Genomic DNA, 23628 nt, shown 5'->3' on the forward strand with positions numbered 1-23628 from the left:
GCAAAAGAACGCAGCCGATACCCATTTAAATAAACGACAGGTGTCACGGACACAGCTAGTGTCCGCTCCTAATGTCCGTGCCAGATTTTGAGCGGACACTAGGAGCGGACACTAGCTGTCGGACACCGACGGTAGTGTGAACGCTCCCCAAGATGGGCCCTGGTGATGTCATGTGTATGTGTTGCTTTATGCTTAATGCTATTGATATTACAATGAAGGGCTTTGGCGTGTCATGGAAATATAAATAATATTTCAGGTGCGGTACAATGTAAAATGGATGGGAAGAAAGGAAGTAAATACTGAACAAATATTTCTTTTATGAACCACAAGTAAATTGTAAGAACATAATTGTCAGGTCCTGTGAGGAGAGATATGATGTCATTTATAATAAACTGTTGTGCTGAGTCTCCTGAGGTTATAGTTACATATCCTTAGGATAAGTCATCAGATCAGTGGGGGACAAGCACCCCAGTAGATCAGCCGATCGAGGAGGACTTCCTCCTCACAGGCCATGGTGGCATGTTCATAGTGCTCATGGCCTGTTTGTAGCGGCAACACTAAATATAACCTACATGAATTGTACGGTGCTGTGCTTGGTATTTAATGAAGTAGGAAAAAGCTGGTCAGTGGAGGTGCCTGGCATTTGCTACCAGGCCCTGGTGCTTCAGGGGGCCCTAAGGGCCTCTCTGCGATATACAAAGACATCAGTATTATTGATAGCACATGGTAAGTGGGGGCCCTGTAACATAGTTTACATTGGGCCCCAGGATTTTCAGCTTACGCCTTTGATGCCGGGTGTTGGAACTCCACTCATATTGATGATAGGATATCAAAAAATGCCTTAGGGTTAAATCTCCGTGTAGCAGCATGTCACTATTCTGATAAATTTCTGCATATATCTTTATATTGCGTCTTCTATAAGTCACTGTATTCAGTAAGTGTCTCTTGTCCCTCAATTCTGATGATAATGGGTGTTGGCAGTGGCCATGAGCGTATCAAGCAGGGTAGCAGACGTAGTAGCTGTTATGGGGCTCAGCAACTAAGGGGGGCAATTTTAACTGAGACGAAACAGCGAGTAATGATAATTATCAAAGGTGGAAGGGTATGTGGAAAAGTGACACAACTCCATTACTTTACTGGGACACGATAATATCTACATGTCACATCATTATATTTACCTCATTGTACAGTGAACACAGGGAACTTTCTGTTTGTGCATTAACCCTTTGCTATGACATCACTGTGTATATTATCCCTGTACTGTGACATCACTGTGTGCATTATCCCTGTACTGTGACATCACTGTGTGTATTATCCCTGTACTGTGACATCACTGTGTGTATTATCCTGTACTGTGACATCACAGTGTGTATTATCCTGTACTGTGACATCACTGTGTGTATTATCCTGTACTGTGACATCACTGTGTGTATTATCCCTGTACTGTGACATCACTGTGTGTATTATCTCTGTACTGTGACATCACTGTGTGTATTATCCCTGTACTGTGACATCACTGTGTGCATTATCCCTGTACTGTGACATCACTGTGTGTATTATCCCTGTACTGTGACATCACTGTGTGTATTATCCTGTACTGTGACATCACAGTGTGTATTATCCTGTACTGTGACATCACTGTGTGTATTATCCTGTACTGTGACATCACTGTGTGTATTATCCATGTGCTGTGACATCACTATGTGTATTATCCCTGTACTGTGACATCACTATGTGTATTATCTCTGTACTGTGACATCACTGTGTGTATTATCCCTGTACTGTGACAGCACTGTGTGTATTATCCCTGTACTGTGACATCACTGTGTGCATTATCCCTGTACTGTGACATCACTGTGTGTATTATCCCTGTACTGTGACATCACTGTGTGTATTATCCTGTACTGTGACATCACTGTGTGTATTATCCTGTACTGTGACATCACTGTGTGTATTATCCCTGTACTGTGACATCACTGTGTGTATTATTCATGTACTGTGACATCACTGTGTGTATTATCCCTGTACTGTGACATCACTGTGTGTATTATCTCTGTACTGTGACATTACTGTGTGTATTATCCCTGTACTGTGACATCACTGTGTATTATCCTGTACTCTGTGACATCACTGTGTGTATTATCCCTGTACTGTGACATCACTGTGTGTATTATCTCTGTACTGTGACATCACTGTGTGTATTATCCATGTACTGTGACATCACTGTATGTATTATCCCTGTACTGTGACATCACTGTGTGTATTATCCCTGTACTGTGACATCACTGTGTGTATTATCTCTGTACTGTGACATCACTGTGTGTATTATCTCTGTACTGTGACATCACTGTGTGTATTATCTCTGTACTGTGACATCACTGTGTGTATTATCCCTGTACTGTGACATCACTGTGTGTATTATCCCTGTACTGTGACATCACTGTGTGTATTATCCCTGTACTGTGACATCACTGTGTGTATTATCCCTGTACTGTGACATCACTGTGTGTATTATCTCTGTACTGTGACATCACTGTGTGTATTATCTCTGTACTGTGACATCACTGTGTGTATTATCTCTGTACTGTGACATCACTGTGTGTATTATCCCTGTACTGTGACATCACTGTGTGTATTATCCATGTACTGTGACATCACTGTATGTATTATCCCTGTACTGTGACATCACTGTGTGTATTATCCCTGTACTCTGTGACATCATGGTGTGCATGCAGATCTGTACATGTTTGCCCCTCCCCACCGATCTGGTATTGTCGTTATTGCCCATTGCAACCAATCACAGAGCAGCTTGCATTTTGTATTCTGCTCTTGAGAAATGTAAGCATCTCTGTGATTGGGTACTGTGAACAAAGACAGTTTTCATAAATCTTCCTCATTGTATGAATTTAGGGATTTTCCTCTTCTTATTTGGGCCACAAAACACCAGACAATTCCAGTTATTATATATCCTCTTTATTGCCTCTTAAAAAAATACAGTAAAACAATAAAGTAAAAGAAATCATTTTAATTTCCAGTTCATCTAGAACTTTCCGTTCTACTTACAAAGTATGAACGGAACGTCATATAAAAATATTATATAAAATAAAGCCTTTCAACCTGCAGTTTTGTGCTGAAAAATATGACAATGAGATTTATAAATATTACAAATACCCAAATCACAGTAACAAAGCAGCGCCAAAACCCCGGCGTAACAATAGTTAAATTACCCTATGTACAAGCCATATATACAGATACAGTCACCGACGGAAAGTAGTGATCATCATTGGAAAGAACTTGTAGTGAATATACTAGGAAAGCACATAGAGCCACTAAAGGCCTTGTACACACTTGGCCTATACCTGCAATAGAATCAAAGGAGTCCCACTCATTTCTATGCCTTTCATCTGTTTGGGACCCTCATCTATTATCTAGAGGAGCTACATAGAGCAGATCTCTCTGGAGGACCCCACATGTTTAGACATTACATGTGTTGCCCACTGATTTCAGTGATAATTGTGTAATACTTCATTTGCCCTGCGGGGTTGCTGTAGGGAAAATGAACACTGGCTGCTATGTTCTCTAACAAGGTGTATCTGATCATCTGATCATGCTCTCAGCTTCCATTTGGTGTATATGAAAGTAAAAGCTCTTGATGTATACCTACAATAGAAGGCGAACATATATCACACAGTATACCATTTTTATTGTGCACCAAGTCCATTGTAGACAAGTGTATCTATCATTATCTTAAAGAAAGTCTCACAAACAGCTGATTTTGCTAGAAGAAGTTTCTATCATTTGCTCATTTCAGTGGCAGCGGCCACTACAGGTGAAATGTAGTATTACAGGTTTGTTATTTTTTTTATTTTTTGTGTTTTTTTTTTTTTTTCACAAGCATCTTATCTTACAGGGAGCTTTACAAACAGCTCAATTTGCAGAGGAAGTTTCCGTCATCTGCTTATTTCAGTGGCAGCGGCCACTACAGGTGAAATGTAGTATTACAGGTTTCCTTTTCTGTATTTTATTACAGGCTCCGATTATTTTATAGAGAATCTGCTGATTTTGTCAGAATTTTCCATCATCTGAACATTACAGTGGTAGCAGCCATTATGGTGGAAATGCAATATGGATGGATTGGTAGCAACTCTTTGCTTTAGCAGTGAGAAGGGGCAGCAAATCCACCTCCATTGGGTCCAATGGCCCATTTGGAAAATGGGTTGTCACATTCAGGAGAAAGGGGTGTTGTATAGTCAAACTAATATGCCACTGCACATAGAGGGTGCAGCAGTAGAAGTTGCACCTTGGCCCTGTTGTCTAAAGGACCCAAAGGCTCCTCCGACAACTATGAAGGCACATGGTCAGTTTGGCACCATTATAGAGTTTGCATAGACTTCAAGTTTCAGTTCTACAGAAGGGCCCGTCCTTATCAGAGAACAGATATGTCCGACTAGTGTCCTGGTTCCTTCTTCATCGATGCTGTGGCGCTAGGTGGAGGTTCTCATAAACCCTCGAAAAGAGGGATGGCACCATTATGGGGTGACCTTCTTCATAAGACTCATAGCATTCTCTATAGTACATTCGCCCATGTTTCTGCTTTGTTTTTCAGTGCACACAGGACTATCAAAGTCATAGACGAAAACAACATATAAAAAAAGGTACAAACATCATAAAAATGTACAAACATCATACAAAAAGTTCTCTATCGAGGAAATGCACCACTCTATCGGCATCTTCTGTATTATTTCTTGGGGGGTTTCAATGCCTGAAATTAGAACAGAATGACACGTGAACAGTGATATTATAATATAATAATATATTAATATTATATTAATATATTATAATAATAATATAATACAATACTTTTTTATACTGAGCTATAAAGGTTCCTAGGATGCTGGTATGTGTTTTTCTGCTTGTTCTAAATCTGAACCTGTTCTGTCTTCCCTGACCTCAGTCTTTTTTACCGTATTGACTCCGTGCTGCCGATCCTGACCTTTGGCCTGTTTACCGTGATGAACGGACTCTGCCAACCCTGACCTCGGCTTGTTCACTGACCACATCTTTGCCTGATCTCTTCTGTGCTACACACAGGTGTCTCGGCCTGCCTGAGTAACCTATCTCTGGACAGAGACTATTCCTAGAGGTAGTCACCTCGTGGTTCCCTGCAGTAAAGACTATCATACCTTGGGTGGAGCAGGAGGCGCGGCAGGCTTACTGGTGGGTACAGGTGGTGGTGCATTGGTTGGTCTCTGTAATGCCTGAAACAAAGCAAGGATGGCCTTAATATCTATCCCATGTATAGGATATCTCACACGCACAGGGGTCAGCATATTTGGTTCTTACCGGAGATTTTTTAGCAGACTCGACTGAAGTTGTCTATGAAAAGAAGAAAAAATACACATATGAGTCTATGGGAGAAACATATTTTATTCCACTCTTATCACCTTCATCTAACCTCTTTGGATTTTACTTATTTTCATACTGATCCCATAATAACCTTTCATCCTAAATGTAGTTAAATTGCCCCTTAAAAAACAGTCTCTTCACTGAATACCGAGGAATTCTCCTGTCTCTTTCTCACAATCCTCAGATCAGATCTGCTATTGTTTCTGTAAGGCAACTGGCCGCAGCAGCAGCTCTTCCCCATTCCTATCTTTGCAAATACAATAAGCCTTGCCCATTAACGAAGCCCCACCCCCTGAGCCAATTGCACATCAAAAATGGAAGTGTTGAGAGGAAAAGCTAACTACTACTAACTACTTCTATGGCTATTTGTAGCCTTTATTATCAGTTACGTAATTGTATCCTTACCGTAGAGTACTGTGGACCCTGATATCCATCTCGGCTTGCTGGCTGAAATGAGAAAAAACAAACAAATTCACAGATAACTTAAAGGAGTTTCTGGCCTTAAAGCATATTCGATATTGATGTCACATACACTCCTGTAGATAGCTCAACAGTATCAAAAATGCGTTTTATGCTGGAATCCCCCTTTAAAGTGATGATTTTGCATTGATGGATAGTGTAACAGTCTATGATCAGTTTGGCTCTGACCCCAGGGACCCACTGATTAGCTGCCTCTTCATTGTGCTGAATAGAGATCCTCAGGGGTGGAACCTCCACCAATTGTATATTGCTAAGGATTGGCCATCAATGAAAAATCAGGGAGAAACCCACTGCAAAGAACAACAGTAAGAATAAAAATTACAATGTAGTTAAAAGTGGATGTATAAATGGAGGGTGGGTCTTAGAGTCATTTACACTAGTTGACCCAGGACCAAATATTCCATTAGGCACAGGAGTCCGATGTGTAAGGCAGCCCAGCAGGCCATCACAGTGCCACACTGAACCCCCCTAACCATACTAAATTTGCTGAAATAAAAATATACCTGTGTTACTTGTGGTTTCTTTGGTTTTGCTGGAGGGGGCGGCGGAGGGTACACATTCCTGATGCTCAGCTGTTTAGAAAAAAAAAAGGAAATTTTATTATATGGAGTATACCGATGAGGAACGCTAAAGAAGGTGCCCTGCTGGATAAGTGGTGGGGAGCTTGTAGACACTTTAGAAATGGTCTTTTTATCTCGTTATGGGTTTTGCAATTTTTGATTTTTTTTTCCATAATTTTTTTATTTTTTATGTATTTGGTCGAGGGCTTCAATTTTTTTTAATGGAGAGAAAATTTTTTGGTTCTACTAAAATCTTTGGGTTTCGCGGACTATTAGAGATGAGCGAGTACTGTTCGGATCAGCCGATCCGAACAGCACGCTCCATAGAAATGAATGGAAGCACCTGGTACTTCCGCTTTGACGGCGGCCGGCCGCTTAACCCCCCGCGTGCCAGCTATGTCCATTCATTTCTATGCGAACGTGCTGTTCGTTCGGATCAGCTGATCCGAACAGTACTCGCTCATCTCTACTGACTATGTATATTGAGTGGTTAAAGTTTGAAGTGCCCCGTCATATACTAAGAGGGCTGTAAAGAGTTAATTTGACCCTGGATGAGGTTTCCAATATGATGTCTGTATTTGCAGTTTTTCTTACCTCCGGTGTTGATACATTGGAGCCAGACTTCACTTGCGCCTGATGAAACGCCGGATTTGTTGCACCGCTTACTCTGTTTGCTGATGCCCTGTAGAAAATGATCCATCAAAATGGAGTCAGACAAGGCAGAATCTGTACAGGTATTCATGTTTTCCATATCTACTGGACCTCTACCATACAGGGGCCACTCTTGTTTTAAAAGCCGCTGTCTTATAGGGGTTGTTGATGACTAGGATTGGTGATAAGTGTTGGATCAATGGATGTTCTATTGCTGGGACCAACACTGATTATGAGAAGAGGGGTCCCTTGTACCCCTGTCTGGTTTGACCAGTGGTCAAACAGGTATGATGCCATTGTTGTCCTCTCCATGGGACTACTTGGCTTGTTTTTGTCAATCAATGCGTTGAGACTATGGTGATGCACTGAATGGCCATTTCTATGGGGTGATAGAGCAGTAGGGCATGGGGTCCTTCAGACAGTACTTGCCCTTGCCTCTGAGAAATGGTCCCCAACATTCTGGTCACTCCTGGGGATGTCTTTGTCCATATTCTACAATAAGTTGCCCATTTAAAGAGTCTATTTGGACAATATTAGAAGGATCCCTGGACAACAGGCTGATAACAAAGTGTCCCGCTGCGAAGGCCCTCACCCAACCTGATAGTGTTAAGTTTCCCTGTAGCGCCACCACAGGTGAAATAATATATTGTGCAGATTACTTGTATAATTCAGGACAGGACAGGTCCTCCACAACGAGGGACAATACAATGATAAGAAGGCCCCTCTAATAAGTCAGAATTTCCTAACAGGGTGTATGAGAATTGGTTTTCTGGACAACCCCTTAATATATAGAATCTGTTTCTGTCATATTATACCATGAAGGTTTGCTATAGTGTCCCATGTCTTAAAGAGGTTTATCGCATATATAGCTCCTCATTGAGTTCCTCCCTCGAAGAGCTAGTCTTGATGAACTTGCCATGACCATAAATTATATGACCACCAAGTAATAAAGGGGCGCCATATAATACTACAACCCTAAAACCCTTTAACCCTTTCGGTCTTCCCCTTCCCGTCATACCTCTTTGCGCATCTCTTTCGGAACACCAACATTAGGATAACTCCGGTCAAAAGAAGAAGGGCAATAAGGATGATGGCCACGATGATGCCAATATCTGAAACAACAAAGGGGCATTAGTCTTTAGCTTCTTTCTTTAGGTAATCTTGTACCTTGAAGATTGTCCTATAATGACTATGCATCATGGGCTCTAGATTAAGATGTCTCCAGGACCTTGGCCCTACAGATAGATAGGTTGTAATACTGTGCACAGGCCATGGACAACAGTGGCGCATGGAAATAATGTACATTTATATATATCTTTGGGTTCAACATCCTATTTCTCATAATAATAATAGGAATAAAATGAACTTACTTGTATCTGAAGGGGCATCACAGGTCGGTGGCGCCCAACCTTCCTGGCATTGACATTGTAGTTCACTGTCACAAACCTGAATGAAAGGTGGATCTTGTGAATACAGTGTATATAACTATAATTATGGCTATATGCTGCATAGCCTATCCATATAACGGGCCAGGAATTACTGCAATATATACAATTGTCCAGTAATTTACCTCTATGTCAAGAAATACGGAAGCCATCTTTTTGCCCAAAAAATATCACTAGATTGGCTCAGATCTAACTATATGATATTTCACATGATAAGTATAAGGCGCCCTATCATTTTTTGGTTAACCAATGGACTATAAGAAACATTCGGTAAATCAGAAATCTAAACGGTGTCAGGCAATATGACTGAAGGATCAGACTACATGATTTGTTTGTTGTCTGTTACCATGGAGACATAGTCTTAATAAAACAGTAGGGAATTTTTAATTAAAGGGATTCTACCATTAAAACACTTTTTTTGTGTGGATAAACGTCGGAATAGCCTTTAGAAAGGCTATTCGTCTCTTACCTTTAGATGGGATCTCCGCCGCGCCGTTCCTTAGAAATACCGGTTTTTACCTGTATGCAAATTAGTTCTCTCGCAGCGATGGGGGCGGGCCCCAGCACTGGAAATGCGATGGGGGCGTCCCCACTGCTGCTCGAGAACACGATCCTGCGACGCCTCTATCTTCTGCTGGATCTTCCTCTTCTTTCTTCGGCGTCACCTCCGACGCCTGCGCAGTTGGCTCTGCCAGTGAGACACTAGTAGAGCCGACTGCGCATGCGCAGTCGGCTCTACTAATGTCTCATTGGCAGAGCCAACTGCGCAGGCGTCGGAGGTGACACCGAAGAAAGACGAAGAAAGAAGGGGAGGATCCAGCAGAAGATGGAGGTGTCGCTGGAGCCTGTTTTCGAGCAGCAGTGGGGACGCCCCCATCGCATTTCCAGTGCTGGGGCCCGTCCCCATCGCTGCGAGAGAACTAATTTGCATACATGTAAAAACTGGTATTGCTAAGGAACGGCGCGGCAGAGATCACATCTAAAGGTAAGAGACGAATAGCCTTTCTAAAGGATATACCGACGTCTTATCTACAAAAAAAAGTGTTTTAATGGTAGAATCCCTTTAACACCTATTGGAAACTTTATTTAGTAATTAGTAGAGATGAGCGAGTACTATTTGAAACGGTAGTTTCGAATAGCACGCTCCCATAGGAATGAGTGGGAGCGGCCAGGGCGCAGGGGGGTAAGCGGCCCCGGCTGCGTGCCGGCTACGTCCATTCATTCCTATGGGAGGGCGCTATTTGAAACTACTGTTTCGAATAGTACCCGCTCATATCTAGTAATTAGCTAAGATACAGCCGCCATTTTTTGCCTCAACATAGCTAGAAATTAGTCATTGGGTCACCCAAGTTTTATAGGAATGCACAGCCCTTGCTTTTCTTCTTCTTCCCATTTCTTATACCATGGCCCCTCCTGTTATTGACTATTGCATTTCCATCTCAATGCCATGTTTGGCCTTGTCTTCAAGTACCCTATATTCTGTACTCACCCCATGTCCAGGGCAGTCGGCAGAGCAGTTGGCTGACCGGTAGGCGCTATTTATACTGACACATTTTCCATCTTGACAGACCTAAAAATAACAGGGAAATAATTGTCATTGCATTGTATGAGAACATGTAAGGAGCGGGGCTATGATATCTGTGACTAAGAATAGAATTCCTGATGATTTAACCTAAATATGAGGACCTGGTCTGTTTGTGCTTACAAGGACAGGCCATTATTTCCAATGCATTTTCAAAGTGTAATGCTTCATTTCTCCTGCGGGAGTGCTATTACTAAACACTTACTGTCAGGATCCTCAGCTGATCACTGAGGTTTCCATAAGTAGGACCCTTCTAACTAAAAGGGATTGGGCATAATGAAGGATTCTTACAGAAATGTGAGTAGAAAGAAGTAGCGAGGAATAATGTAGTGACATAGTGTAATACTTCTCCCTCTTGGCTTGCACTTACCTTTCCTTCTCCGCACTTGGTTCCATTTTGGACCATTCCACTGATAGCCAGAACCGCCTTACAGCTTAAAAAGGATACCGTTTTAGCGTACACGCTGGGGTTCTCACTGCCTCCGGAGCAGAAGAGGACTCCGCACTTAACATCCCTGTGTAATAGATATATTGTATTAGTATTGTATTTAGGGCTGCCTTCCATGACGCTTTCCACATGGCATTGGAGATCGTATACAAGTTCCTATGTCAGGAGAACCTTATATGAAATATGGATGATTTCTTTCTGGAGACTATTATCACTAAAGACTGAATGACTATGGTCAGGGATTGTGTACTTACTGAGGCTGACATCTGGTATAGCTGCCATCCACCTCCTTACAGTGGGCATAGAAGAGGCCTTTTTGATTTTCAGTGAAGCACCTCTGTACTGCGACCGCTGCACCTAGGTTAGAAAATGTGACCTGGTGACTTCCAGATTTTACCATGTCACAAATGACGAGAAAGAGTTGTGATGTTCTCTAAGTCTCACTATGTCGTGTTGGTTACATATGTAGTTCCTGTAGGGTAACCTATCGTGTCTTAAAGGGGTAAACATATTGATGACCTATACTTAGGATAGGTCATCAACATCAGATTGATGGGAGTCTAACACCCAATATTCTCACCAATCAGCTGTTCTCAGAATGGATCAGGAGGCAGACAGATCTGCTTTCTGTCTAGTGGTCAGACCAGGTTCATTTTAAAGGGGCATAAGCTGCAGTTCTCAGTTCTGCCACTATACAGAAAACAGAGCTGTCTGCTTCCTGCTCCATTCTCTGTGTATCAGCAACTGAGGAATAGTAATCGATGGGGTAATTGGTGTCAGGGCCCATACAGAGTAAGCTTGTGAGTCCTGCTTCCTATTACCCCCACAAAGAGTAAGCCTGTGAGCCCTGCAGCCTATTACCCACACACAAAGTAGACCTATGAGTCCTGCTGCCTATTACCCTCACACAGTGTAAGTCTGTGGGCCCTGCTGCCTATTACCCCAACACAGAGTGAACCCATGAGTCCTGCTGCCTATTCCCCTACACAGAGTAAGCCTATGAGTCCTGCTGCCTAATGCCCACACAAAGAGTAAGCCTGTGAGTCTTGCTGCCTATTGCCTACACACAGAGTAAGCCTGTGAGTCCTGCTGCCTATTGTCCACACACAGAAGAAGCCTATGTGTCCTGCTGCCTATTGCCCGCGCACAGAGTAAGCCTATGAGTCCTGCTGCCTAATGCCCCCACACAGAGTAAGCCTATGTGTCCTGCTGCCTATTGCCCACACACAGAGTAAGCCTATGAGTCCTGCTGCCTATTGCCCCCACACACAGAGTAAGCCTATGAGTCCTGCTGCCTATTGCCCCCACACTCAGAGTAAGCCTGTGAGTCCTGCTGCCTATTGCCCACACACAGAGTAAGCCTATGAGTCCTGCTGCCTATTGCCCCCACACACAGAGTAAGCCTATGAGTCCTGCTGCCTATTGCCCCCACACTCAGAGTAAGCCTGTGAGTCCTGCTGCCTATTGCCCACACACAGAGTAAGCCTATGTGTCCTGCTGCCTATTGCCTGCACACAGAGTAAGCCTATGAGTCCTGCTGCCTATTGCAGCAAATATAGTAATTGTAAAGCCTTACACGACTTAAGATGAAGCCTGTTAGATAGGCATCTAAAAAAAAACAGATAATTTCTTTCTTCAGACTCCTGATGTAATTCCAGTATGATCTTAAGGTTTACTTACTTGGTCCCCACAGTTGTGAGCATTGGCTTTCCAGCATGGGGCACTTTCCATTATAACAGACCCCTTGGCCATCATTGCATTGGTGGCCATTGTATATGAAGCGATCTTTGGGACATTCTGGAGACTTTCCAGTACACATATCGGCCAGATCGCAGTCATCTTTAGCGGGTCTACAGACAACACCTGCTTTCTTAATCTGCCAAAAAGCAATAGGACACAATTACATTGATTTGTATATGGAACCATGTCTACAATTGTGACGTCAGCAAGCTCCATGTGACCACCGAAAACCAGTCATAGGCCTCAATGGTGACCGTGTGGTGTGTGACATTGAAGAAGATGTCAAAAGGGGCCAAAGGAGCAACGGAAACCAGAAAAGAAGACTGGACGCCCAAGAGAGGTGAGTGAAGGTGAGTATCAGTGTTATAAGGTGGGTTTCCGCTTATGATACTCTGGAGTCTGAAGAGACCCCAGAGTAATACAATGCTGAAACTTTTGGTTTCAGCTGAACCCAAAATTTTTAGAAAATTCATAACAAACTCTCATTACAAACCAGTTTTCTTATCTCTACTAGGCACACACCTAGTGCATGATGGGAAAGGAGAAGTATAAGAAAGGAAAGCTTTACTCACTTTGCACTTTTCACAGCATTCCCCATCTGCACACTCGGCTTTATCCTTGAACTTGCACGTGGCAGCATTACAACACGGATTGGTACATTCCTGCAAAACATTAAGGAAATCCTCAAAAAGAGCAATTTTTTGAGTAGGTATTAACATAAACTGAACTTTTGAACTTTACATAGAACCCATGTAATACCTAAGTTCCCCTGCGGAGGCACTGCAGAGAAATTCAACACAATCATCACTGAAAAGCTGAGAAAATTACTGCAAATGTATCTAAGGATCTAGTAATTAGTATCCACATACCCACCGGCAGGGCCGACTCCAGGTTTGCGTGGGCCCTTGGGCGACAGAGCCCTAGTGGGCCCCTTTTAGAGTAACTCATGCACAATATAGCAAAAACAATTGAAATTGGGTGTTTTTGCTGAGGGAGACCTACTGGAGTGGAGTGTAATACAGTCCTTTCCATACAACTAGATACAACCTGTTCAGACATCAGAACGTAAAGAAATTTGAGGTGATATCTACCACGGATTCTTCTTTATATTCTCCCCTCGGCTCACGGTGCAGAACATCAGCATTCTGTTGCGGCTTTCCATCACTGATTAGGCCCAAATGAATGAGTCTAACCAGTGGGAAGTCTCAAGCCGTGGCCTCCGAATCAGCTGCAGAATCCATGGCAAGATCCAGCAGGACGCTTTTTTCCCCCCAGCTTTCTGCTCCAATTAATTTCAATAGGAGGCAGAATGAGGGATGAATCTGTTGCAAAAATCAGCGCCAGATGTCAATGAGTGAAAAGGGTCTGATACTGTTAACAGTGTCACTCCACACAGTATTATATACTCCACAGTGGCCCCACACAGAATTATGTGCCCACAGTGGCCCCCACACAGCATTATGTTCTCCACGGTGGCCCCACACAGTATCATATGCTCCTCATTGGTCCCCATACAATATCATATGCTGCACAGTGGCTCCCACACGGTATCATATGCTTCACAGCGGCCCACACACAGTTTTATATGCTCCACATTAGCTCCCACACAGTATTATATGCTCCACAGTGGCCACCACACAGTATCATATGCTCTACAGTGGCCCACACACAGTATTATATGCTCCACAGTGGCCCCACACAGTATTATATATCCACAGTGGCCCACACACAGTATCATATTCTCTCTAGTGGCCCACACACAGTATTATATGCCCACATTGGTCCCACATAGTATCCTATGCTCCTCAGTGGCCCCCACACAATATCATATGCTGCACAGTGGCTCCCACATGGTATCATATGCTCCACAGTGGCCCCCACACAGTTTTATATGCTCCACAGTGGCCCCCACACAGTATTATATGCTCTACAGTGGCCCCACACAGTATTATATATCCACAGTGGCCCCACACAGTATTATATATCCACAGTGGCCCCCACCCAGTACCATATGCTCCACAGTGGTCCCCACCCAGTAACATATGCTCCACAGTGGCCCCCACACAGTATCATATGCTCCACAGTGGCCCACACACAGTATCATATTCTCTCTAGTGGCCCACACACAGTATTATATGTCCACACTGGCCCCACATAGTATCCTATGCTCCTCAGTGGCCCCCACACATCATATGCTGTACAGTGGTCCCACACGGTATCATATGCTCCACAGTGAGCCCACCCAGTATCATATGCTCCACGGTGGCCCACACACAGTATTATATGCCCACATTGGCCCCACACAGTATCCTCCTTCAGGAGCATGGGGCCCCACCACGCCAGCCCCGCCCACTAGGACTGGGTCCAAAGGCATGCAGATCTTTTTCTCTGCTTGTGTTTGTCACCTGGTTTGGCTTACAAATATTGATGTAAAATATTGATCTAAATACATATTTGAGAAAACAGTACTGTGCACAAGTTTCAGGGCAGGTCACTCCCTCTATGGATAGTCATACCCCTTCTAGATGTCACCAGGTCCCCAAAGGGTGTGGTAATTAAATGTGCTGACTGCTCCCCCTTTTGTGCAAGACTTTTCTATAAAGTGCCCAATTCCCATATGTCAGGCGTGGGAGATTTGTCAGGGTCCAGGAGGTCTCCCCCTTTCTCCTGAGCCGCTGATTTTTAGTTAAAATCCTGGCAAATCTAAGTTGTCTGGGGGAGCTTGGGCAACCCCTGTCCAACAAAGGAAGTTTTGGTGGCGAGAATTAGATCCTCTAAGTTTTACCAACAAAAAATTGGTGTCTAGATATTATTTTCATCAATCGGTAACACTGTTACCTGTTCAGTGCCACAGTCACATTGTTCTCCCAGCTCGGTGAATTTATTTCCACATATTGCCGGGGACAGGATATTTTGTTTCGATGGTTCATCTCTCATACACTCTGGCATACGCTCAAAGATGAAGTCCCGGAAGCTGCTGAGGCTGCAGGTACTGAATACATACGGGGTGTTATAACTGTAAGAAATGAAGAAAAAATAAATCAGGATGTATACAAGGTTTTGGCCCCAACACATGTAGACTTATCGGGGTATAGCACATAAGACTTAGGTTTAATCCCAAATGATCATAAAATCCAGGCTCTAAATAATCCTAGTAGATATAGAGGCATGGATCATCATTAAACCTAACTGGAGGGAATATGGGTCTAGGCACTGTCTGAATGAGACCTTAGTGTCACCCGTCTCACCTTAGAGTTGGTGACATGATACAGGTATCGGCAGAGCAGACACAGGAGCTGGAGTCATGGCTCATTCCCAGGTTGTGTCCCATCTCATGAGCAATAGTAGCCGCTACAGAAACGGGTGAGTTGCTGTGGTCCTGGGGAAAGGAAAGGAGAGAGTTAAATGATCGATCAGTGAGCAAGTTTTTTTTTTTTTTTTTTGGGGGGGGGGGGGTTGTTACTATTTCCACACACATTTGCTTGACATCACCTGTCTTCTGTAGCTCACTTGTCAGCTTTACTGTATAGACTGGGAAAGAATGAGCAGAGTCGTCTCTTTATTATTAGATATTACATGAGCTGTGTAAATGATGGCTCTATTGTACTGCCTATATAAGGTAGGATAGTAACATTGTAATATATATATATATATATATATATATATATATATACTGTATATATATATATATATATATATATATATATATATATATATATATACCATCTCACTCTCTGGTCTTAAGAGATGGGCTGCACTCCATCATCTCCTGTGTAATGCCAGAACTCTTGCAATTCTTTTCCCAGCATCTGCTTACCTTTGTGAGAGTGCTCTTGTTTCTTTAAGGATTAATGTGCTCACCTGCTAAACTTCCTTCTGCCAACCCCTGTTTATCTGTTTGTATATATATGCCCGTTTCTCTACCTACACCCTTTGCCTTGTCTCAGTTACCAGTTCATGATACATGTTATCCTTCTGTCTGTATATATGAGTTATGTTTCTGACTGATGCTCGATTCGCATCTGAAAGTCTGAACCATATCCTAGTCTGTGTTTACCCTGTTGGATGCATGATCTTTTGTCTGCTACCCTGTTTCCCCGAAAATAAGACATCCCCCAAAAGTAAGGCATGGGGGGAGGTTTTGTTAAATTGCCTAATATAAGGCACCCCCCGAAAATAAGACATCCCCAAAAACACTGCAGCCGGCAGAACACTGTGCACGATGTTCCGTGTGCACAGGTATGCCGGCTGCTGCCTCTGCTGTGATACCACTGTTCCTGCTGCTGTAAGATGGGAAAGCATCGTATGCTGCGGGGAGTCCACTCTCCCAGCTCATCCCACAGCATCCAGAACAGTGGTATCACAGCAGAGGAGGCAGCCAGCTTTCCTGTGCACACGGAGCACAGCGTTCAGCCGGCTGCAATGCCCACTAAGTGAGGCTCTCTGGCACAACTGCCGGAAGCCTCGCTAATCTCTGCAAAGCCCCGCCAACCACTTCCACCACCGTGACCAACAGCAGCACCAGCGCTGCTATGAAGATGGGGAAGGTAACTAGCATACCTCCCCACCACCACCTCTTGCACCACCTACAACCGGCAGTCATGCCGGCACTCCGTTAAGGAAGCGCCGGCATGACTGTCGATTGTCCCCCGCGCCATAAGACATCCCCCGAAAATAAGACAGGTCATATATTTTGGAAGAGAATTTAATATAAGACACTGTCTTATTTTCGGGGAAACAGGGTATGTCTGTACTATCTTCCAGTCTTTTTCTGCCAAGAATAGGGATTCTGCTTAGACAACACCCTTAGAAGTGGCCCTAAGGGTGCGTTCACATGATGTAAGGTTGCGCGTGATCTGGCACGTATACACGTTAGGCAGATGGCGCGCTCAAAATGCTCCCATTCATTTCAATGGGAGTTAGGAGCGTATACGCCACGTTATTTTGCGCCCGTGATTTTGCGGCCTCAGTTGCCTCTACAGACTGATTTCTGAAGCTGTCTACATGCTAAGAAGTCTTGATGAAATGATCCCTTTAAGAAAAAAGATCCTAATGCACAGCTCACCTGAATTACCCCAGTCGAGTGGGTTTTGCTACATAGGGTGCCCACAAATGCTAGTCCAACTGTGGTGCCAATAAAGTCCTTGTGCCTGTGAGAAGAACAGATGGTGGTGAGCATCAATCGTAACTATATGGTCTTGAGAGCCATGACTGGTCGACTTTTGCATCTACAGATCTTGGAGTCAATGGCTTCTTCATAACGTATTAAATATGACATTATTTAATGTGAAAAATTTAATGGAAAAGGCATAAAAGGGGTTGTCGAGCTAAAAAAAAAAGCTCTCAGAGTGGGAAGAAACAATACTCATCTCCACCAATGCCTAGTTAATCCTGTTCTAATGCTTACTGATGGTCTCTACTTCCTGGTCTTGTTTCAACAGACAGGAAATGGCAGGAAGTGCCCTCTCAGCCAATCACTGCAGACCAGGAAGTAGAGAGCAGTGTTAAAGGGGGCTTCTGGTGGTCTAAAACTCTTTGGCAAGGGCCTGTACATGTCATGAGAGGGCTTATAGTTGGCTCCCTGTTGCCACTACGCCAATGGTGTCTGGGTCCCCACTTCCCGTTGGGAATGCCTTCTCTGCCAGTCCTTAGACACAGCAGTGACCTGTATCGGCCATTTTCTCCTGTGTTGGAACCAGACCAGCAACGATCCAGACACCATTGGAGTAGTACAAAGGGGTTATCGGTGGAAGCGAGTGTATGTCTTCTTATTATAACATTTATAGGCTTCTTCCACAGGGAATGGGTGGGGGGGACTAAGACTACGACTACAACTTTTTATGTCACTTTTTATGCCATTTTTCAACCAAATGACTCCATGACATGGGACGCAGACTTCACACATCAGTCCCATAAAAACAAGTAGGGTGTAGGAATATACACTATGGAGTAAAGTAGAAGGCAAAGAGTCTTACGTTATGAATTGGGCATTGTCATGATCTTTCCTTGGCAGAAGGTTGTTTGTCCTCCAGGTGGAGAAAAGATCGAGATTTTCATTGGCTGAGGAGGATACCTTAAATAAGTCTTTCTTCTCCCAGACTTCCATACCACAAAGTGCCACAAAGGTCGCCAAGGATTTGTATACCTAGAAGAAGACATGTTGTGCCATACTTATCATCAATGTGCCCATGCCAATGGTACCCTAAACTGTTGTTTTTCCTCTACAAGATGGTGGACAGACTGTACAGTGACTACAAAGAGTGTCCCTCACCTTGGAGAACTTGTCCTGTCCTACAGACAAACCATTGATTTGAAGGACACTGTGCAATGCTTCATTTGACCTGTGGGGGCACTGCAGGGAAACCTAACCCTTTGCTATATTCAGACAACCATTGATAAAACATTATGTTATAGGGCGAGTAGGGATTGTCCAAAGTGGAGAACCCGTTTAAGAAGAAGGACATATGTACAAGTACTTACAGGTACAGTGGCTAAAATCTATGGGGACTCTGACTGGTACTAATAGGGTACTGGCTGCCTCTTCTGGATAGCTCTCATATAAGCAGATCAGGAGAGGCCTAGGCTATACATTTTTGGATTATAGATTTAGTAAAATTGTTATTGGAGTTGAAGACTAATCCCTATAAAGTGTTCTTCAAGACCTTCATCTATTACCAGCGACAAGAGCAGTTATAAAGAGTGTCTCTTGCTCTGGAAGACCCGACATGTCAAGGCATTACATGGACAAGACATTGATTTTAATTTAAACTGTGCAATGTTTCATCTTGCCTGTGGAGGCGCTGTAGGGAAAGTTAAAAGGAATTTACCATCAGTAAATGATACATCACGTCTTCTACATTGCATATACTCACGTTATTGACGTAGTTAATCATCTGAAATACCCTCTGTTTTATCGCTTCTGTGCTGCGGTTATATTTTTCATACTACAATGAATGAATAAAAAATTAATATCAACTTTTTGAAAATATTGATTCTTACATATTTAATCGCTCACCGCCAACTAGTGGTTATGTTTGATATTACAGATTAGACATCCTGGATACTAGAGTGCTAGAGGAGGATTACCTAGGCACGTGGATGACATAGTGGGGTGTCCCCTGTCCGGGACCCCCGTATTAGCCAGATATGGCAGACTTGGCACAATCATATATTATATGGCTACTTGTTCTTTTGAGATTTGTCTGTATTACAGTGGCTGAACCAGTGCACCCTCAGTCTGTATATAGTACGGGGACGGTGTATACCCACACTACAGCTTCTTCTACTTACCATGCTATTGTCGGCCACTATGTATAAGTTGATATATTTCTGAGATCTTAGAAAATTCTGTTTCTGGAATAAATGAGAAGCAAAAAGGATTAAAGACACATGTAACCCAGGCCGAACCCTTAAGGGTGGCAATGAAACACAATGAGAAGTTGTAGTGCTACATGGTGCAATTTATGAGACATAAAAATTTAGTGAGGGTGCCCTAACTAGGGTCCAGCCGATCTTGAGATTTCAGGATCGTTTTTAAAATCTGATTTTCGATCATTTTCCAGCCGATCCCGATCGGGAAATTTGCCCGATCGCTGATCGGGATCCGATCTTTCTCGATCCCAATCGCTCAACCCTAGCCCTGACCCCTACATCATTCGCAGGGCAAAAGCAGCAGAGAAACAGTCTATTGATGGATACCAAGGGACCCCATTGACTATGATGAGGTTCGTCGGGTGTCCTTTATTTTAGTCCAGACCTGTGTATAGGGCTACAAAGCAACGCTGCCCAAGGCTTATAGCCACGCCCATTAGATTGTTAAAAATTGTGGACATGTCTCAAGCAATGAAGTCTATGGTGGCAAGAGTCACATATAGACTGTAACCAAAAATCCATCAGGTTTGAGTTTTCAGTGACTGTTGCGTTGCAGTTGCATCATGTCACGTGTCACAGAACAATACTATACTCAATCATTGAGTGCAAGGCTGCATCTCCAGCAAGCCCTGGTTTTATTGGTCAGTGTGAATGAAGACATACAACTAAGATCCTAAACCAGCAATATATAATCTGTTAGGACAACAGAGAGGATTCAGAGCACATGAGAATGAGGACATGCCGTAAACTGGAAGGATTTTCTAGTGACCACAATTAGTGGTGTAAGATGGTGATCTGCCCAGATAGATGTGCCACACAGGATGAGTCATGTAGTGTTATTTTAGCTTCATGGGACAGGTGGCATAATGGTGTATTCACACACAGCAGATTTTGTTCAGACTAGAGATAAATGAATCTAACTATCCTTTCAGGATTCACTTAGTTTCAGGTTTGGGTGGCCTGAGTCCCTGGTTCGTTTCAGGTCAAATAAGTCTGTTACGAACCACACATTAAACTTTAACACATAGTGTAGAACAGTCTGAGGGCTCCTAGGAACCTATCAATAAAACATAATGTAGAACACTGTCAGGACTCCTAGGAACCTATCTATAATACATAGTGTATAACACTGTCAGGGCTCCTAGGAACCTATCTATAAAACATAGTGTAGAACACTGTCAGGGCTCCTAGGAACCTATCTATAAAACATAGTGTAGAACACTGTCAGGGCTCCTGGGAACCTATCTATAAAACATAGTGTAGAACACTGTCAGGAGTCCTAGGAACCTATCTATAAAACATAGTGTAGAACACTGTCAGGGCTCCTAGGAACCTATCTATAAAACATAGTGTAGAACACTGTCAGGGCTCCTAGGAACCTATCTATAAAACATAGTGTAGAACATTCTCAGAACTTCTAGGAACCTATCTATACAACTTCTAGCTCTCTAAGGTAAACACTGCCAAAGTTATGTCAAACTGACTCTTCAGACCCTAGAATATAATAGATGGAAGCCCAGGGGAGGAGTCCAAAAAGAGGCAAATGAATGTAGGTATTTATGGTTTTAATTTTTTTCGCCCGCCCTGGGCCTCCACCTATTAATGTGGTGGCCATTTTAGTCGACCTACAGCAAATTTTCATTTGTTCGGTTTTGAAAGAATGCGAACAATTTGGAAGACTTCAGGTGCACCCGGCTTGGCATAAGTTTAACAGAGCTGATTTTAAGTTGCAGTCAATTCTGCCATGTATGAACATAGCCTTATACAACCCACTGCAACTGCAGCGTGATGGACATATTGGAGCAGTATAAAGGATCACTGACGTAACAACATGCATGAATAGACATGTTTGTTCTACGGTGAGAGGAAGAAGAGATTCTTCAGATAGCTCAGCTGCTCTATCCGGGAACAACAATATAATCAGATGGGTTAACATCCAACCCTGTTTGCCTGGAACCCTCTTATGATCCTCCTATGGGCCAGATAACTCACAATAAATAGAAAGACACTGCTAAAATGTCTCACTAAGACCCATACATCTTACATATCACCAGTGCAACATTGATGGATCCCGCTGTCTTACCTCACTATTGCCAGATCTTGAGGATTTGGATAATCTCCCCTCTGTCCAAGTAGTATTGGTGACCCCGCAGGTCATTGGAGCTTCTTCATTGGTCTCAAACAAGGCATGATCTCCATCAGTTGTCTTGTTTAGCGGCTCAATCAAGTATCTGCGGTTTCGTGTATGGATGAGACCACTGTCAAAAAGAAGAAAGACCCTTGAAAAAGCTTACAACTGTTTTCGGACATTTCAGGTTGTGAGAGGCTCCATGAAGGGGTCTTCAATGGGAGGGTTGACAACAAGCCCGTAAACATGGCTGTCACCATGAGCACTACCATAACTGATACGTCTCCAACCCCAAGAAACCTTTATATACATCAGACAAGAGCCAAACACAGATCAGACAACTAGATGAACAAGAGGGAGAGAAGACAATAGGGATACCTATGTAGCCAGCGCCAAATTTGTAGGACATGGGACCCCGGGCAATAAGCAATAAGTTAGGGTCTTACTGTTCACTGTTTTTAGATAATTTTTTGCCCTATAGCTTTATATAAAACATACAAAAACACAGATACCATCTACACATTTTGCTGAAATGGTTATATCTGAATAATTCCATATACAAATAATACTTCCATACAGTACAGTAATAATGCTTACATAGAGTGCCTACTTACCACTACTATACCGTATACAATATATATGTTTTTTCAATGATCAAATAAAATTGTCATTTACTAAGGAAACTAGAGGGCCATAAACTGTGTGAGTAATACTACCTACCGTGTCTGCCCATACAGCCCACATAATACAACCATATAGTACCTACTCCCTTAAAAAGACCGCATAACACTACAATATAGACATAAAATACTGTATATATCCCACATAATTCCACCATATAGTGCCTACTCAGTTAAAAAGCCCACATAATACTCCCATATAGTCAACACGTAATACTTTATACAGTCCACATAATACCACCATATAGTGATATCATATGCTTTATCCAAACTATACTCTTAAAAATTCCACATAATATTGCACATACATTCCACCTAATGCCACCCTATAGTATGTAGTTCCTTAAAAAGACCACACAATACTGCCATATAGTAACCACATACTAGTTGATATATTGTCTACATAATACCACCATATAGTGCAAATCATATGCATTATCCACACCAACCAAATCCACATAATACTGCACATACAGCCACCTAAAGCTAGTTCCTTAAAAAGACCATGTCATAGTGCCATATAATAACCACGTAATACTTCATATATTGTCCACATAATGCTACAATATAGTGTCATATCATATGCAGTATCCAAACAATACCCCTTTTAAAAGCCTACATAATACGTCCATATAATCACCGTAAAATACAGCATATAGAGTCTAATATAATACTACCATATAGTGCCAAATCATATTCAGTATCCAAACAATATCCTACATAACATCGCCATTCAGTACCAAAAATAATACCACTATACACTGCTAAATAATACCGTATGGTTTAGTGTTCATCTTACTAGTGTAGGCTTCATCTGAATGTATAAGGCATCAGCAAATAAGATGGCTGCCCCCCCACGTGGAAGAGAGGAGTGGGGGTTTATTACTCAAACAGGTCAACAAAAAATATCAATACGATCAGATATGTCTGTTAGTACAGGCAGTCCTGGCACATGGCGGCACAGGCGTTCCCGGAAACCCGCCACCACAGGTTGCACAATCGCTTAATACGATGGTATAGCACATGAAAGTGACAATACATGGTGGTCAGCTCTTTCCAAACACGACCTGAGAACAGAAAACAAGCACCTGGGATGGCGATATTATTTGTAATTACCCATAATTATACGTAATTACC

General features: G+C 42.9%; 1 protein-coding gene across 1 annotated transcript in view; it reads right to left on the reverse strand.

Annotated features, from left to right (window-relative positions):
* Nucleotides 1-2991: 2991 nt before the first annotated feature.
* LOC142202516 (zinc metalloproteinase-disintegrin-like VLAIP-B) overlaps nt 2992-23628 on the reverse strand; it is a 35653-nt gene continuing 15016 nt past the window's right edge. Inside the window, exons 6-25 of the mRNA XM_075272665.1 lie at nt 21767-21941; nt 19603-19665; nt 19185-19256; nt 18288-18457; nt 17378-17462; nt 15561-15691; nt 15151-15328; nt 12885-12974; nt 12253-12448; nt 10827-10929; nt 10495-10639; nt 10032-10112; nt 8468-8543; nt 8116-8209; nt 7041-7128; nt 6390-6458; nt 5812-5853; nt 5344-5376; nt 5184-5258; nt 2992-4762 (exon numbers count right to left, since the gene is read on the reverse strand). Of these exons, the coding sequence (XP_075128766.1) occupies nt 4739-4762; nt 5184-5258; nt 5344-5376; nt 5812-5853; nt 6390-6458; nt 7041-7128; nt 8116-8209; nt 8468-8543; nt 10032-10112; nt 10495-10639; nt 10827-10929; nt 12253-12448; nt 12885-12974; nt 15151-15328; nt 15561-15691; nt 17378-17462; nt 18288-18457; nt 19185-19256; nt 19603-19665; nt 21767-21941 (1990 nt within the window). The 3' untranslated portion in view covers nt 2992-4738. The remainder of the gene's footprint in view (nt 4763-5183; nt 5259-5343; nt 5377-5811; nt 5854-6389; nt 6459-7040; nt 7129-8115; nt 8210-8467; nt 8544-10031; nt 10113-10494; nt 10640-10826; nt 10930-12252; nt 12449-12884; nt 12975-15150; nt 15329-15560; nt 15692-17377; nt 17463-18287; nt 18458-19184; nt 19257-19602; nt 19666-21766; nt 21942-23628) is intronic.

The sequence above is a fragment of the Leptodactylus fuscus genome, chromosome 5 (genome assembly GCF_031893055.1).
Source record: "Leptodactylus fuscus isolate aLepFus1 chromosome 5, aLepFus1.hap2, whole genome shotgun sequence".
NCBI classification, from domain to species: domain Eukaryota; kingdom Metazoa; phylum Chordata; class Amphibia; order Anura; family Leptodactylidae; genus Leptodactylus; species Leptodactylus fuscus.